Here is a 14,096-nt window from a genome sequence, read left to right as displayed (position 1 = left end):
TCGTAGATAATTTTTGGAAAACATTACTCCTCAGCGGCGATACATTAGCGAGGCTTGTGTGATACTTGCTCAAAGTCTTCGTTTCACTCAGTCCGGTAAATTCAACATGGACAACGAAGTTGTACTTATCACCGGTGGTTGTGGATGTATCACATTGTTCAAGCAGTTCTACAACAACCATCCTTCAAATCCGTACACGTCTTTTCGCGCAATCTCACCATCAATCTCCTGCCTGGCGTTTCATACCATGCCGGGAGTTTAACCTCACTAGAAGACATAAAGTTGTTATTCGACCTCATCAAAACAACTTTAATTTTCCTTGTCGCATCGCCCGTTTCATTCGGAAATACCGCAAATGCGAGTCTCTTTCACAAAGTCATCGTTCGTGGAACTCAAAACCTCCTTGACTGCGCTGCGAGAAGTTTATACACTAAGGCTTTGATTTATACTTCCTCGACCACTGTATCAAAGCCACCTTATCATTTCAATGATGAAACACAACCTTTAACTGCTCTCAACTCAAAGGCAGATTTCAATTACTACACAGTTACCAAGGCGATTGCAGATATCGCTGTTTTGGAAGCCAATAATCCGAAAGGTTTAAAGACATGCTGTCTTCGTATCGCTCCGATATATGGTAAATACGATGTGCAGATGATTCCTGGAACTCTTGGAGTTCTTCAAGAAAAATATCATCATTCTCCAATCGGTGATAATACAGCTCTGATGGATTTTGTTTCTGTTAGTAACTCTGCAAGAGCTCATATACTAGCCGGGAAAGCTCTTCTCAACGAACTCTAAGCTGATACTTCAACAAACGAGAAAAGAAGTCCGAAAATCTCAGGTGAAGCATTTTTCATCACAGACGGTAATCCCGTCCATTTTGGGGATTTCGCAAAAAGTGTCTGGGTCGCAGCTGGTACTACAGTAGATCGTGAAGATATCCGGGTCTTTCCCGCATGGTTCATGATTGGACTTGCGGTTGTAACGGAGTGGATTTACTGGACGTGTACTTTTGGGACGGTGATGCCGGAGAAATTGAGAAGTCATACGATGAGGTATATTACGGAAGATAGGACGTTTTCGATTGAGAAGGCGAGGGAGAGATTGGGTTGCAGGCCGGTGGATGATATAGAAGAGAATATTTAGGAGGGGATGGAGTAGGCTGTGAGGGAACGTCCGGAGTTGGCAGGTTTGAGGAAAGATTTAATGTGAAAAGTGGCGGGCTCGGGGTCTTGGGAGACATGAGAGACGCAGCTCAAGAAACAAAGTCTCGCATCTCTATTCGCCCGTTGCATGCCATTCCTCTTTTCTTTCCCATAGTATGACTGCATATTTGACACTTTTCCTGCAAGAACCCACCGCGACAGGGCACTATAGTCCTTCTCGAAACAGAGATGTTTTAAAATGAGGACAGAAGCAATGCAATTTTTTACACCGTTTACAGACAGTGAACTGGCGAAAGAATAAATCTGAGTCCAGTCTTACGAGACTGCGAAAGCAGGAATAATTGCTGTCAGTTGTATCTGATATCTACATAATACCAGCATCAACCTAAATCTTCTACAAAGACCTTCCATGAAGATGGCATCCTTAAAGATCGAACCATGAATTTTCCATATTCCTTCCAATATATAACACCGTCCACTTAGTTCCCGAACTTGGGTTCTTGTTTCGCGCCCTCAATAGCTTTACAGAAACTGAGTCGGTTTTCTGTGTAGAACTCAGTCATGACGTTGCCATAATCAGCAGCACCTTCATCGAGGCTCCTATCAAACCTGTTAGTTCCAGAATTCCACTCTCAAATAGCAACGGGACCTACCCAGCTTTGATACCAACAAACTGAGGCATGAGCTCGAGTTCACCAAAAAGACTGCTTCCGCAGTTCCCGCAGAATGATCGCTTGTTGATCTTTCCTGAATCTCCGGGCATCTCAAATGTCTTTGGAGTTCCTTGCAGGAGTTTGAATTGAGTTCGATTTACAAGCAAATTGGAAGAGGAGGTAGCGCCACACCATTTTTGACATGCATGACAATGGCAAAGAGCAGTCACCGTTGGTTTGCCTAGTAGATGTTATTGATGTACTTCGAATGAAAAAGCAGATGATGACCTGGAAAAACGAACCTGTGTATTCATATTGAATTTGGCCGCACAAACAAGATCCTTTAGGCATTTTGAAAGATAAGGAGTTTATAGACTTGGAATGAAGTGAATAAGAGATTATTGTTTCTGAAGCTGATTGTTATTTAATGTGTTAGTAATTGAGTGCCAAAGAATGAGGAAATGTTGCCGTTTTATACTTTTAGTGACTGCGTTCTAGATCATATTTGTCAGAGAGTTACAAATGTGCATGATACTTAGCCCGGAACATCGAAGGAAGGTAAAACCTTAGAGACCATTCTTGTTTGCTCAGATCATGATTGGAGTATCCACAGTACACCCGCGCGGCTCATTTATAGCAAAACTTGCAGCGATTTTCAATTCTCGGTGCGCGGGAGGTAATGGGAGACGACCGCTTAGAACTGAAATCTCTAGGCCTTCTAAGTGGCAAACAACGACATTAAACACAAGCCTGAAGCTCCTTATCACTAGTAGGTAATGATTAGTGTAATAGTATGGATGATTGTTATGACGTACCTACCTCCATACTTCGCTCGTATATGACACTACATGATCAACTTGAGCCTCTATGCACGCCACGTTGATTTTGAAGCGATCCCTGTTAATAGCTACTTTATTAAGATCATTTGAGATCACCAGCCACACAAGTACATCCCCAGATTTGTATGTGTAGACGAATAAGTCAATGTTGGCGAGGATCTCCTGATATACGAGGATATGTGCAGTCGTTCTGCTAGGTAAATTCCATAGAATACCGATTTAGAGCTCTCTACCGAAAGAAAAGCACATGATTAGGCTCTTGATTTTGCACTGTTTAACTTTGCGGGTATGCTGGCGGATAATCTTAATTACATACCGATCTTTAGACTGTTGTGTTTTGTAATAAAGGGGGTCTTCGTGTGTTGTACAATGTGTACTAACTTTTTCAAAAGGCGAAAGTTAAGGGTGAGGTTCGGCCCAACGAATTAGATTGATGTTTAAGCTTTTCGATGCTGTGGTCTGAGCTCAAGGTGGGTGGAATGCCGCGCGGGAGAGGCCAAGGATTTCTTCCGTGGTAAATTATGTAAGCTTTCTTAGTACACTTTTAGACTATTGTGATTTGTAAAAAACAGAGTTCTTCGTATATCATACAAATCAACTTTTTCATGAAACTTAAGTTAATAGTAAGGCTTGGCCTAAGGAGTTAAATTAACGTTTGAGGTTTTCGATGTTGGGACTTAATGTGGAGTATGAAGCCGCGCGGGAGAGGTCAAGAATTCCTTTTGAAGCGAATTGTGGAAGCTTTCTTCGTAAGTGCCGGTGGTAGAAGATTGATGCTTACACAACGCGAATTGTAGACGATTAAATCTAGTAGAGTATAAAGGGCCAACTTTCTCCTTCAATCATGGTTCTATAACGAATATTTTCGGGACATCGCCTAGAATATCCCTACATTACTTATTCATTCTTCCTCAATCAAATCAATGGCTGCCGTTTTGCCAACTACAACGAAAGTCTGGAGAGTCCAAGGAGCGGACGGATTTGACAGCCTGCACTACAATCCAGAAGAGACTATCCCAGAGTTGTCAGACAATGATGTTCTTGTTAAGTTCCATGCCGCTTCTCTCAACTACAGAGATATCTCAATCCCTCATGTTCGCCCACACTTATTATCCCTTCAATGGGAAGATGCTAACAGGGACTAGGGAACATTTCCATTCGGGTTTAAAAAGGGTGTCGTGCCAGGATCGGACGGTGCAGGAGAAGTAGTGGCAGTTGGTGCAAGAGTAACACGGTTCCAGAAGGGCTCGAAGGTTGTGAGCCATTTCAACCAGAAACATACTTATGGCTCGCTTACCTCGAAGAGCATAAGTACTGCGCTCGGCGGAGACCTCGATGGTGTTCTTCGTCAATATGGAGTTTTCAACGAGGAGGGTCTTGTGCTGATGCCAAGATCACTGAATTATCAGCAGGCTTCCACTTTGACGGGCGCTGGGGTAACAGCATGGAACGCTTTATATGGCCTCAAACCAGTCAGGCCGGGGGAATTCGTGTTAACACAAGGCACGGGCGGAGTGTCAATATTTGCAATTCAATTCGCGAAGGCTGCTGGTGCTACGGTTATTGCTACGACATCGTCTCCTGCAAAAGTCCAACAGCTGAAAGAGTTGGGCGCGGATCATGTGATTAACTATAGAGAGGTTACAAATTGGGGGGAGGAAGCCAAGAAATTGACAGGTTCAAGAGAGGGTGTCGATCATGTCATCGAAATCGGCGGAGGTGGAACCATGGCGCAATCCATCAAAGCGATCAAGTATGATGGCATTATCAGTGTTATTGGATGGTTAACCAAGGCAGACGAGAAAGAGCCGAGCTTCCTTGAAACTGTTAGCAATGTCTTCACCGTCCGAGGATTGTTCGTCGGAAGCAGAGCAATGTTCGAGGAAATGGTAAGCTCAATCGTTTTCTCATTAACATCCGTTCCAAACCGCTCTGTATGTAGGTCCTGTGCTAATGATTTGAAGAATGCTGCCATCGATGCCACCAACCTCAAACCGATCATTGATCGTCGCTTATTCAAGCTGGAAGATCTCAAAGAGTATGATAAGAGGCCCCTTTCTAATATTGCTAGCAACCAGGGCTAATCTATCCTAGAGCGTATACATATATGAAGGAGCAGAAGCACGTTGGTAAAGTCTGTATCACTATGGAATAGATTTTTAGCTTTATCTAGGATGAAGATTTTAGTATGAATAAATTTCGGGTGAATTTCAAATCTATTATGGTATACTTCACCAATCACGTGGAAGTGCTCGCGCATCAAGCAGGGACTTGATAACAACAATGAATGATTGCGATTTGTAACTAATAGTATGTTATGCAAAACGATTGATCTTGAGTACGAAGCTCTACCAGTGTCGTAATTAGTATTTCCTGCATTTGAATTACACTTCAATTTAGTGGTATTTATTGATCTTTGTGGAGATGTCCCTTGGATAGCTTGAATGGTTTGAATAGCCTGTCTATCCGGTCTATTCATAATATGATGATTGCTGAGTAAGTATCATGTGATTCAAGATATGTTTCTCGTTGTAAAACAAGGCTCATCAAGTATAATGTGATACCAGAATCCACGCTTCTACATCAATATATATGCCCCCAGTCCCTCGAGAATTCCAACAGCTACTTGCTTCATCTCGAAATCCTGGCAAGCTCTGAGTCTGAAAAGTTGGTGATCGTGAGGACAAATGTGGAGGCAAGCATACCGCACAGTCAGGGTATGGTCGATCGTATTGAAAATCTCACCCAGGAGACCCCAGTCCACACTTCTCGCTAGAACTATGGCAAAGGTTTGACTGATCAAATGACCGATCAGACAAGAAGAGTCTTTACCCCTAGACTGGACATGGCTGTTACCCAGCTCCAGGGGCTGCAAGGTTGACTTTCACGAAGTCTCCAACACTCTTCCATGATCGAGAATGCATTCTGAAAGTTGCAGAAAATATCTCGTTCCTTATTTACCAAAGCCGCAATCTCTCGAAATTTATTTTGGTGTTCTTCATCTGCCATACAGCTAACAATACAGAAAGGCCATACAAGGTGGCAGATCCATCGACCATCGGGAAGATCTCGGAAGGCTTTAAGGGCTGCTGACACGCTGTCTCTGATCTCTGGAATTCTAGGGTATGCACCAGACTGGGTAACATATAAATAAACTTTTGCAGCACATGCGAATATGTGAGTGACATGTTGGCTTTCTTGAGCACGAATGCCGCACTGATCATAATTATCGCCAGTTTGACGGACTCTATTCTCTTGTATGCCATTTTCAAGTCGATCTTCGATACAGGCTGCGCGTCTAGCCAGCTGAGATTGGCTTAAATCGCCCAAACCCTCCCGCGTTATTTTCCACTCGGCCAGGAGCGCAATATCCATGATAGCAATCATAACCCAATTCTGACTTCCCATTAACTTACAAAGTTGGATTCTGCCATTATCCATGCGCAGAATAGAAGGGTAGATATTGGAATATTCTGAATTTGCACCTGTAGTTACGGAAGATATGCCATCAAACCAGATGAGGGCCGTAGAAAAGAATTCGAGAGCTAATTCTTCGTCCAAAGAAAGAGCGTCGGAATCGGGGTTAGGAGAACCTTCTATCACCCGCGCTGCATTTGAAATAGTCAAAGGAAGAAGGAAATTGTCCTTAAGACCCATGAAAATAGTTCTGGCAGCTTGCAAATGCGTCTGCCAGTCATCACTATCTCCTTTCAACGCCTACCACACATAACTTAGCAGGTTCTCAGTTCCTTAAGTTATAAGGCTCACCTCGAATGAAATCAAACAGATCATACAAGCAAGTATCTCAACTTTAGTCTTTGTCCTGCCCAAACCAATTTCCAAACTGAGCCGATCAATGTGCTGCCTGAGACCGACCAGTGCCAGACAATGGTGCTTTTGCAGGTCTTCAAGTATATTATCACTGGCTTTAGACCCAATACCCGTGTATGTAGCGCTCTGATGATACGCGCTTAAGCTCAACGCCGCATGATACAGTGGCCTCGTGCGTAAAAGGATACTTAAAAGCCAGCCACGGCCACCCTCTGAGGCCAGAGGCCTGTAGAATCTGAATTGGCGAGGAAAGACGATATCTAGGTAATGCATCAAGAGGTTCGCTTCGCGTCCATGGTAGTCGTTAATTACGAGGTTCAGTGAGCAGCTCACGCACGATGGCTTCCGGGATGCATCGCTAGACTCTGTATCTGTCATCGAGCTGTCGGTAATGGGTGTGGATCCTGGGCCATTCTTTGCCACAGCGAGACTGACTATCTCTCTTTTGCGTTTTTTGTTCTCTTTTATCACTCTTTTGATTCGCTCCGATTCTGCCTTCTCTGATGATCCTCCATCCATCCAAGTAGGCTTCTCACTATAGCCGTGGCAAGTGATGCGAAGTGAATCACACGTTGAACACTTGGGTCGTTCTTCCTGACATTTCTTCTTACGAAGTCTACACGTCCAGCAACCAGTGCTACTTCGTGCTGCAAGCATGATATTTTGTTGACGAGAAACAAATAATTTATCTGTCAGTCTATTTCAAGATAAATGGCGATGTAAGTTCTGGCAAATGCGACATAAGTTTTGATCTCCCGGACACTTGCTTCTCCGTCCGGCTCTAAGCTTAAATGGTGCTAGTCAAAGTGGGGTTGAAGAAACTTGTGCCCTATTCTGAATAAATACCTATGAAAGATACTACTACAGTGGATCAACATATAACCTTATATAATCCAGATCCATACATGACATTAATAATTCTACACGCCTTCTACACCCACGAAGTACAAGAACGATTCCTTCTACCCCGATGACTTTTATTGATTTCCTACCTCGTCACTTCAACAGGTGTTCTCAAAGTTAATAGCTTTGAATTTTTCATTATATGATAAAAATATGTTTTAGATTCCAGGGTATTACATTCATTTTGAAAATTTCTTTCTTATAATTATACATAGAGCAAAATGACTATTTTCGATACGATCTTTGAAACCAACGAATAGCTGTATACGCTTACTGTAGTTTCCTATCGTAGGATCTTTCATATGATTATATAAGTCTATGTATACAGTTTTGCCTTCCTTTTTTGATATCCAAAAAAAGTTTGTTTTGGGTGTATTTTCAAGTGGCCGAAGTCTTGATATGGCCGGGGCCTGATAAACCACGGTAAGCCTATCATCGGTCATGTTGCGAAGCTCAACTTCAAACTTTATAATATTTTTTAATTGATGTCCATAAAGAAGACTCCTCCAAGATAGATAAAAGAGTGCTATATACCTTCTGCTATTACAGAGTTCTATTCTAAATGTTTTCTACTTACAGAATCGAAGGGGAACAATGTCAGTGCTCTGGTCACCACCTCGTAAATGTCTAGCGTAGCCTATTTCGTATTTTTATGTGCTTCCTTGCCGTCAACTCTAGGAACAAATGCTAAGATTCTCCTGCCGGCCATCAATTCGCAGCATATCTAGACTCTTTCGGGTTGAAGAGCCGGCTCAGTGGTAGCTACGGCTTGTGCTATAGCCCCCCGAGCTCCACCAGGCAAGCTAGGCGTGTCACGCCTGCAAAAACAGGATGACTTGACTGGAACATCTGCAATCGCAAGGGCTATTTTTAACTGTGGCTCAATGAGGCGCGCCTCTGTCTTGCGGCCAAGGCGTGTCAAACACTCGTGATAGCCCTGAAGAGCCCAGACATTGTTTGGGTGTTGATGAGCACGAGGCAGTATCCCGTCAAGTCCAAGGTCCGCGCTATACACTTTTGCGGCTTCTTCGACATGTCCTTGCTCCAGCATTAGCGCAGCGTAGGCATGGCGCGGTGGCTGCATCCAACCCCATGGCTCACTGTAGATAAGTCCGTCACTGAGTTCGATGGACCTGCGAAGACTTGCAAATGCTTCCTCATAGCTCTCGCGGCGATATTCGATTTCTCCATCCAGCATAGCAGCACCCACAGCCAAGATATCAGCACAATTGTTAGGATAAGCCGAACGAGTGGCCGGAACCTGCTCAACAGCAGATTTGAATAGACTCCGCTCTTTCTCCGCCTCCTGCACGTTGGAGGTTGCGGCGTATGCCACACCCTTTGCGTAATGAAGCATAGCTGTAGTGACACAGTACAACTGACGATCAGTAGGTAACTCCATCTGGATAATATCTTGCCACATTCCAAATCGAACCAAGACATGAACACGGACCGACATAAAAGTCTCAAGCCAATCCGCCATGGGAGGTGACGGGACACGCAGCAAAGCCTCCGGACAAGATGCTTCCATTTTCGCTACAGTTTCAAGCGCGATCTTAGACTTGCCCGCAAACATTGCCGCATAAATCAAGGAGTGATAGTCGTGAAGTCGGTAAATGGTATAGAAATTATTCGGACCAGATCGGCTTAGAAACATTTCATTGGCAATTGAGGCGTTGTAGTTGCAGGCAATTGCGCGCCGGTAATCACCAATGAGGATATCTAGGTGCGAAGGCATGTGGCGGAGGTGACCAGCATCGGGTATCAGGTCGCATAAATGATCTGCTGCGTTCAATCCAAGTTCTGGGTTCGGAGACATCTCAATGCAGTGGATGTACATATGCAACAGACCTGGGTGTCGATTTGCTCCATCCTGGTCCAAAGCGCGCTCGAGAACACTCTTGATCTTCAAGGTGCGAGCGCCCGGGCTTGGATTTCCAGTGTGAAGATCCCATAGTTGCCATGGGCTCAGATTCATCATTGCGTCAGCATAGAGAGTGGCTACGTCAAGACTATCCGGATGCTGTTCATAGACTGATTCCATAGCGTCGGCGTAGGCTCGATTTTGGGCAGAGTAATCCTTGACTAGGTAGTCACACGGATAGCGAAATTGGATTGCGTCGATAAGCGCCTGTTCGAGAGTCGTCGCACTGGCAGCATTTTCTTTTGCATCTCTAGAGGCTTTATAAGTCCGCTGCACCGTTGTTTTGAGGTCACTCTCATCAAATGTCTCCCAGGGTTTGTTGTAGTTTGGGCCCAGGGCATATGCTAACCCCCAGTAAGCCATTGCACAAGAATGGTCGTGTGATATAGCTTGCTCGAAGCAAATGGCCGATTCTTCGTGGTTAAATGCATAGGCCCAGGTCAAGCCGCGGTTGAACCACACTTGCGCATCTTCACTCTTGGTGCTGATGTCCAGCTTGAATGATCCGAGGTTGTAGTATTCAGTGGTTGAAGAGATCGCTCCTCCTTGCCGAGATTCAGACGACATCATAGGTGAGGGAAGGTTCTTGAAAGTCGAAGGAATCGAATGATATCGCTTTCAGAGTTTTATAATACGAAAGGATATCAATGTTGAATATAGTAGTAAATCAGTTCTAGCAAGAGTAATACTGAAATCGGCCAACTAGGTTTCTATATATAATCAATATCGATTTCAACTTTCAATATTAAATTCTGAAACTAACACCAATCGATTCTTAAAGGCTGAATCTATAATAAGATCTTGTCACAGTTGTGAGGAGGTGGGCAACAGGTACGGACCGTACGGTATTTCAACGGCACTTGCGTAGAATCCAGTGCGTCAGCGATAATGAGAGTCAATTGAGGTATGGGGGGTGCCTTGTTGGTAGAATTCTAATAAATTGAAAATTGGTGGCGAGACGTGGCTTGTTAACCTTGTGCAGAAATGTTAAGGCAATTCTTTGCTCCCGCGCGGCTTTATCAGGTGCGGAGCATGCCGACCAAAATTTCTCTGACAGCTGTCGCAGGCAGATATTCTATGCAGAGATTATGCAGGGCCGGTTGTTCTCCCAACGATTATGAGCGTCATTACTAGCTTCCGCCGGGAAATCGTAATTTTCTGGCGCACGGCTCCGCATTTTCGGCTCGCCTTGCCTTCCGCGGAGCTTCTCGGCAAAGGTGCTTTCGAGAACCGCCTTATTTTCAACAAATCATCTCTTGATCTTGATTTTGCGGTAAGCTTTTGTCTCTATTTTTTGTTTAATATGGGTTTCGACTATCACTAAGATCAGGCCTTTTCGAACTCGACTTTGAAAACTGTTTCGCAATCCATAGACTGAATTATAAATTTCTACGATCCAGAATAATAAAGATTTTATTATATATGGTCTCCTACCTCGTACAGTCTCGTAAGTACCTACCCTCAAACCAATCCTCTCATTTGATAATCCAATCGCTATTGAAACTTTCAATTAATCATCTATTTTGACGACATCATTCAAAATGCTTCCAATCACACTTTATTCTCATCCTTTCGGTCCCAACCCGTGGAAGGTGGCTCTCATCCTCGAAGAGCTGAACATCCCTTATACAACAAAGTTTGTAGATTTCTCCGAAGTCAAGAAGGAGCCGTATACTCAACTCAACCCAAACGGACGGCTGCCATCTATCCAAGACCCTAACACCGACATTACACTCTGGGAATCCGGTGCCATCGTCGAATACTTGATTGAGGAATATGATGTCAAACACCGGTTGAGCCATAACACCTTCCCCGAGATATATCTCGCGAAGCAGTGGCTGCACTTCCAAGCTTCTGGCCAAGGGCCATACTATGGTCAGGCTTCTTATTTCACCCGGTTCCACTCCGAGAAAATTCAGAGTGCTATTGACCGATACGCAAACGAGATCCGTAGAGTCACTGGAGTTCTTGAATCCGTGTTGAAGACTCGAGACTGGTTGGTCGGCGACAAGTGTACATACGCCGATCTCTGTTTTATAGCATGGCAAAGATGGGCACCTCGATATGGTGGTGAAGATATTTATAAAGATTGCCCACATGTGGAGATATGGCTGGAGAAGATGAAGAGGAGGCCTGCAGTCAAGAAGATTTTTGCTGATCAGGATCTCGCTATGGCAGAGGCCGAGAATGAATGAACACGGTAGCATATGGATAGAATACTATGCACAGTTAGGCTGTCTATACGAGGTCCTTTGTAGAGCACAATTGATTTCTCTTGCTGCTGTGCTCTTCTGTCAAGCGGTTGCTTCACCAGCGACCTTGTTCGAATTCGTTTGAAAATCAGTTGCTCATTTGTACTTGTTATTTTTCTATCTTCAATAAAGTTAATTCTGCCGTCACCCATTGGACCCAACAGTATTCAACGGTGCCTGTACGTTGCTTCATAGGATGGTGTTTCAATATTGCATCTCGACATAGAAAAGCTTGACGAGCCGCAATATTAATCTCTACTAGCATGCAAAGATTCAATACCTGTACGTGACGCACTCTGCAAACCTGTAATGCATTTATAGAGCCAATATTGAATCAAATGGAAACCAAGTGAAGGTTGAAGTTCCAAAAGTAGTGATATTGAAAATGAAGATACTGTGAATTGGGCCTGGGATACCGGATTCATCAATTAAACAAACATAAAAAACATTCGATGACCAACAAGAGAATATTAATCTCGAAGTGAAACTACCTCTATAAATCTGCAGTGTGATGCAGAGTCTAAGAAGTATTTTAAGAGCCTTCAAAGCAATAAAACTCTAGTGATCGAGCGTGCCACTACATCGAACGGATGGTTTGAAGCCGTCACCGACAGTGAATCCACTCATTCATTCACTTGATTAGTGTGTACCCTGAGTTACCTCTGAATCGGTTCTTGAGACTTCAGGATTCCTGTTAACGTTCGTCATTCCGATGTATTATGTAGAGCCATACGTCTTCTTTTCCTAGCATGTGTATTACTTGTCGATATTGAAGACCATATCGCAGATTCGAATGGAAACTTATGTTAATTACATGAAATCGCAGCCCTTTGCAACAATTAAGTACAACAGACATGAATGTGTATCACGGAGTGAAGGATAGTATTGGTCATTTCAACCCAGCGCTAGCAAAACGCAAGCAAATTCATGCGCTAGACACTAGGTGGATGAGTTTATCGGGCAATTGAATTATGCCTTTAACATTTACTCAAGATGGGGCTCGTGAATATATACAGGTATTTTAACGCGTAAGTGGAATGTGAGAAATACTAATTCCAGCATTGCTTCTCGACTACTCAAGCATTTATTTTTAAGAAGAGAAGATAACTCATAATCCGATTCTTTTCGTAATCAATCCAAAATCCGTCGGTCAGTCTTGCATCTCATACGTCGAGACTTCCAAGTCTCAAGTGCATCTTTTCACTTGTAGAAACTCACCTCTTTACTTCCGGAAGGGAAGTCGAGGTATAATAATTAATACTATCTACATCGCTAGAACCATCACATGAATTCGCATATTGTAAATATATCGGTTTTTTGTATTATCGTAGTAAAGTTAGCTACATTTCCGATGATTTGGAGTCTTTATATTTTCAAAGGCTCTTATATAAGATAGATCCTCAACCCTAATCTACCATCGCTACTAACAAGACAAATAGATGATAAGGAAATCAAAGTCTCACTAAGATAATAATGCGTAATTATACACAGTTTTGCATTTTGAACTTTTTATCACATGCACCAAAACTTTTTCGGCAGATAAATACGCGAGTACCCAGATAAAAACACTTCATCCAACGGCAACGTCGTGAAAAACAATTTGAAATCTCGAAAAAGCCTTCGTCTTTTTTTTTCTAAATACATAGTCATCATATCATGATTTACCAGCTTTTCGAAAATTCCACTAACCACCTAGAATTATTACCTAAAGATTACAGCAAGCCGAACACCTCAAATGCAACCTCTCACACGTCCACCAAAGAGATCGAATCAATCATCCAACAGCAAATGAACTATTACTAGCCTAGCCGTCTACTAAAAAAACAAGAGAAAGGAATGACTATTGACCCAGATGCAGTGAATCTTTCGAGATCCTGACATTAGCAAAAGACTCATATATATGATAAATCTCTCCCAAATCTCTCCCAGATCCCAATCCAGACATCGAGAATAAATCAAGAGGCAAGAAACGCTCAAACCCTGATGCTCATCTAATTTCGATATTATCCCCAATTTCAAAAGTACTAACCTATCACTCCATCCATCTCTCCACTCGCGTATTGCTCCCAAGCTACCGCGCTCCCCCGCTCCTCTTAATCACGTAAAACTCATACCTCCACTATCCTCCAACTACTCAGCGTGAAAATATCTATTTCACCGTATCTCATCGTACCATGAATGTCTACCCACCTATCTATCTATGTGTTCTTTTGCATCAATATAGCACATGGAGTATTACAGTGAATGTATCATTTACTTATGGTCATACATAGGGAAGGAGGGGGACGATCAGATATCTGACCCTAGCCATAGCATCCGCAGCAATCAGACTCCTGTTTAATGAATTCATACACACTGATATCACTTTTGTTCAAGGCACCTTGGATCGTGGGGATGTAGTATCTCATACCATATCACATTATATTGTATTGTTGTATTCATTGACGATCAATCTTGATCATGTATTATTGAGTAAATCATGTATTCTATTAAAAACAAAGGGGAAAGGACAGGGATTTATGTAT

General features: G+C 43.1%; 6 protein-coding genes across 6 annotated transcripts; 3 read left to right on the top strand and 3 right to left on the bottom strand.

The window, feature by feature from the left end:
• Positions 1-144: 144 nt before the first annotated feature.
• Bfra_001272 (putative c-3 sterol dehydrogenase c-4 decarboxylase protein) lies at positions 145-1,149 on the top strand (the record flags this gene model as incomplete). Its single annotated transcript, XM_037331707.1, has 2 exons — positions 145-741; positions 823-1,149. The coding sequence occupies 2 exons, from the start codon at positions 145-147 to the stop codon at positions 1,147-1,149; spliced, it is 924 nt and encodes a 307-aa protein (XP_037195861.1).
• A 499-nt stretch (positions 1,150-1,648) lies between these two features.
• On the bottom strand, positions 1,649-2,173 carry Bfra_001271 (putative duf636 domain protein; the record flags this gene model as incomplete). The annotated part of the gene is made up of 3 exons (XM_037331706.1): positions 1,649-1,769; positions 1,823-2,063; positions 2,125-2,173. 3 exons carry the CDS (start codon positions 2,171-2,173, stop codon positions 1,649-1,651), a joined length of 411 nt encoding a protein of 136 aa, XP_037195860.1.
• A 1,411-nt stretch (positions 2,174-3,584) lies between these two features.
• Bfra_001270 (putative zinc-binding alcohol dehydrogenase protein) lies at positions 3,585-4,816 on the top strand (the record flags this gene model as incomplete). Its single annotated transcript, XM_037331705.1, has 4 exons — positions 3,585-3,755; positions 3,807-4,550; positions 4,626-4,699; positions 4,756-4,816. The coding sequence occupies 4 exons, from the start codon at positions 3,585-3,587 to the stop codon at positions 4,814-4,816; spliced, it is 1,050 nt and encodes a 349-aa protein (XP_037195859.1).
• A 656-nt stretch (positions 4,817-5,472) lies between these two features.
• Positions 5,473-7,149, bottom strand: Bfra_001269 (putative regulatory protein; the record flags this gene model as incomplete). The annotated part of the gene is made up of 2 exons (XM_037331704.1): positions 5,473-6,378; positions 6,430-7,149. 2 exons carry the CDS (start codon positions 7,147-7,149, stop codon positions 5,473-5,475), a joined length of 1,626 nt encoding a protein of 541 aa, XP_037195858.1.
• A 970-nt stretch (positions 7,150-8,119) lies between these two features.
• Bfra_001268 (putative tpr domain protein) lies at positions 8,120-9,889 on the bottom strand (the record flags this gene model as incomplete). The annotated part of the gene is made up of 1 exon (XM_037331703.1): positions 8,120-9,889. One exon carries the CDS (start codon positions 9,887-9,889, stop codon positions 8,120-8,122), a length of 1,770 nt encoding a protein of 589 aa, XP_037195857.1.
• Positions 9,890-10,860: 971 nt separating this feature from the next.
• Positions 10,861-11,514, top strand: Bfra_001267 (putative glutathione-s-transferase gst protein; the record flags this gene model as incomplete). The annotated part of the gene is made up of 1 exon (XM_037331702.1): positions 10,861-11,514. The coding sequence occupies one exon, from the start codon at positions 10,861-10,863 to the stop codon at positions 11,512-11,514; it is 654 nt and encodes a 217-aa protein (XP_037195856.1).
• Between the last annotated feature and the right edge of the window lie 2,582 nt (positions 11,515-14,096).

Source organism: Botrytis fragariae, assembly GCF_013461495.1.
Source record: "Botrytis fragariae strain BVB16 chromosome Unknown tig00000006, whole genome shotgun sequence".
NCBI classification, from domain to species: Eukaryota; Fungi; Ascomycota; class Leotiomycetes; order Helotiales; family Sclerotiniaceae; genus Botrytis; species Botrytis fragariae.
Note: the sequence above shows the minus strand (reverse complement) of the source record. Positions and strands in the feature narration are given on the sequence as shown.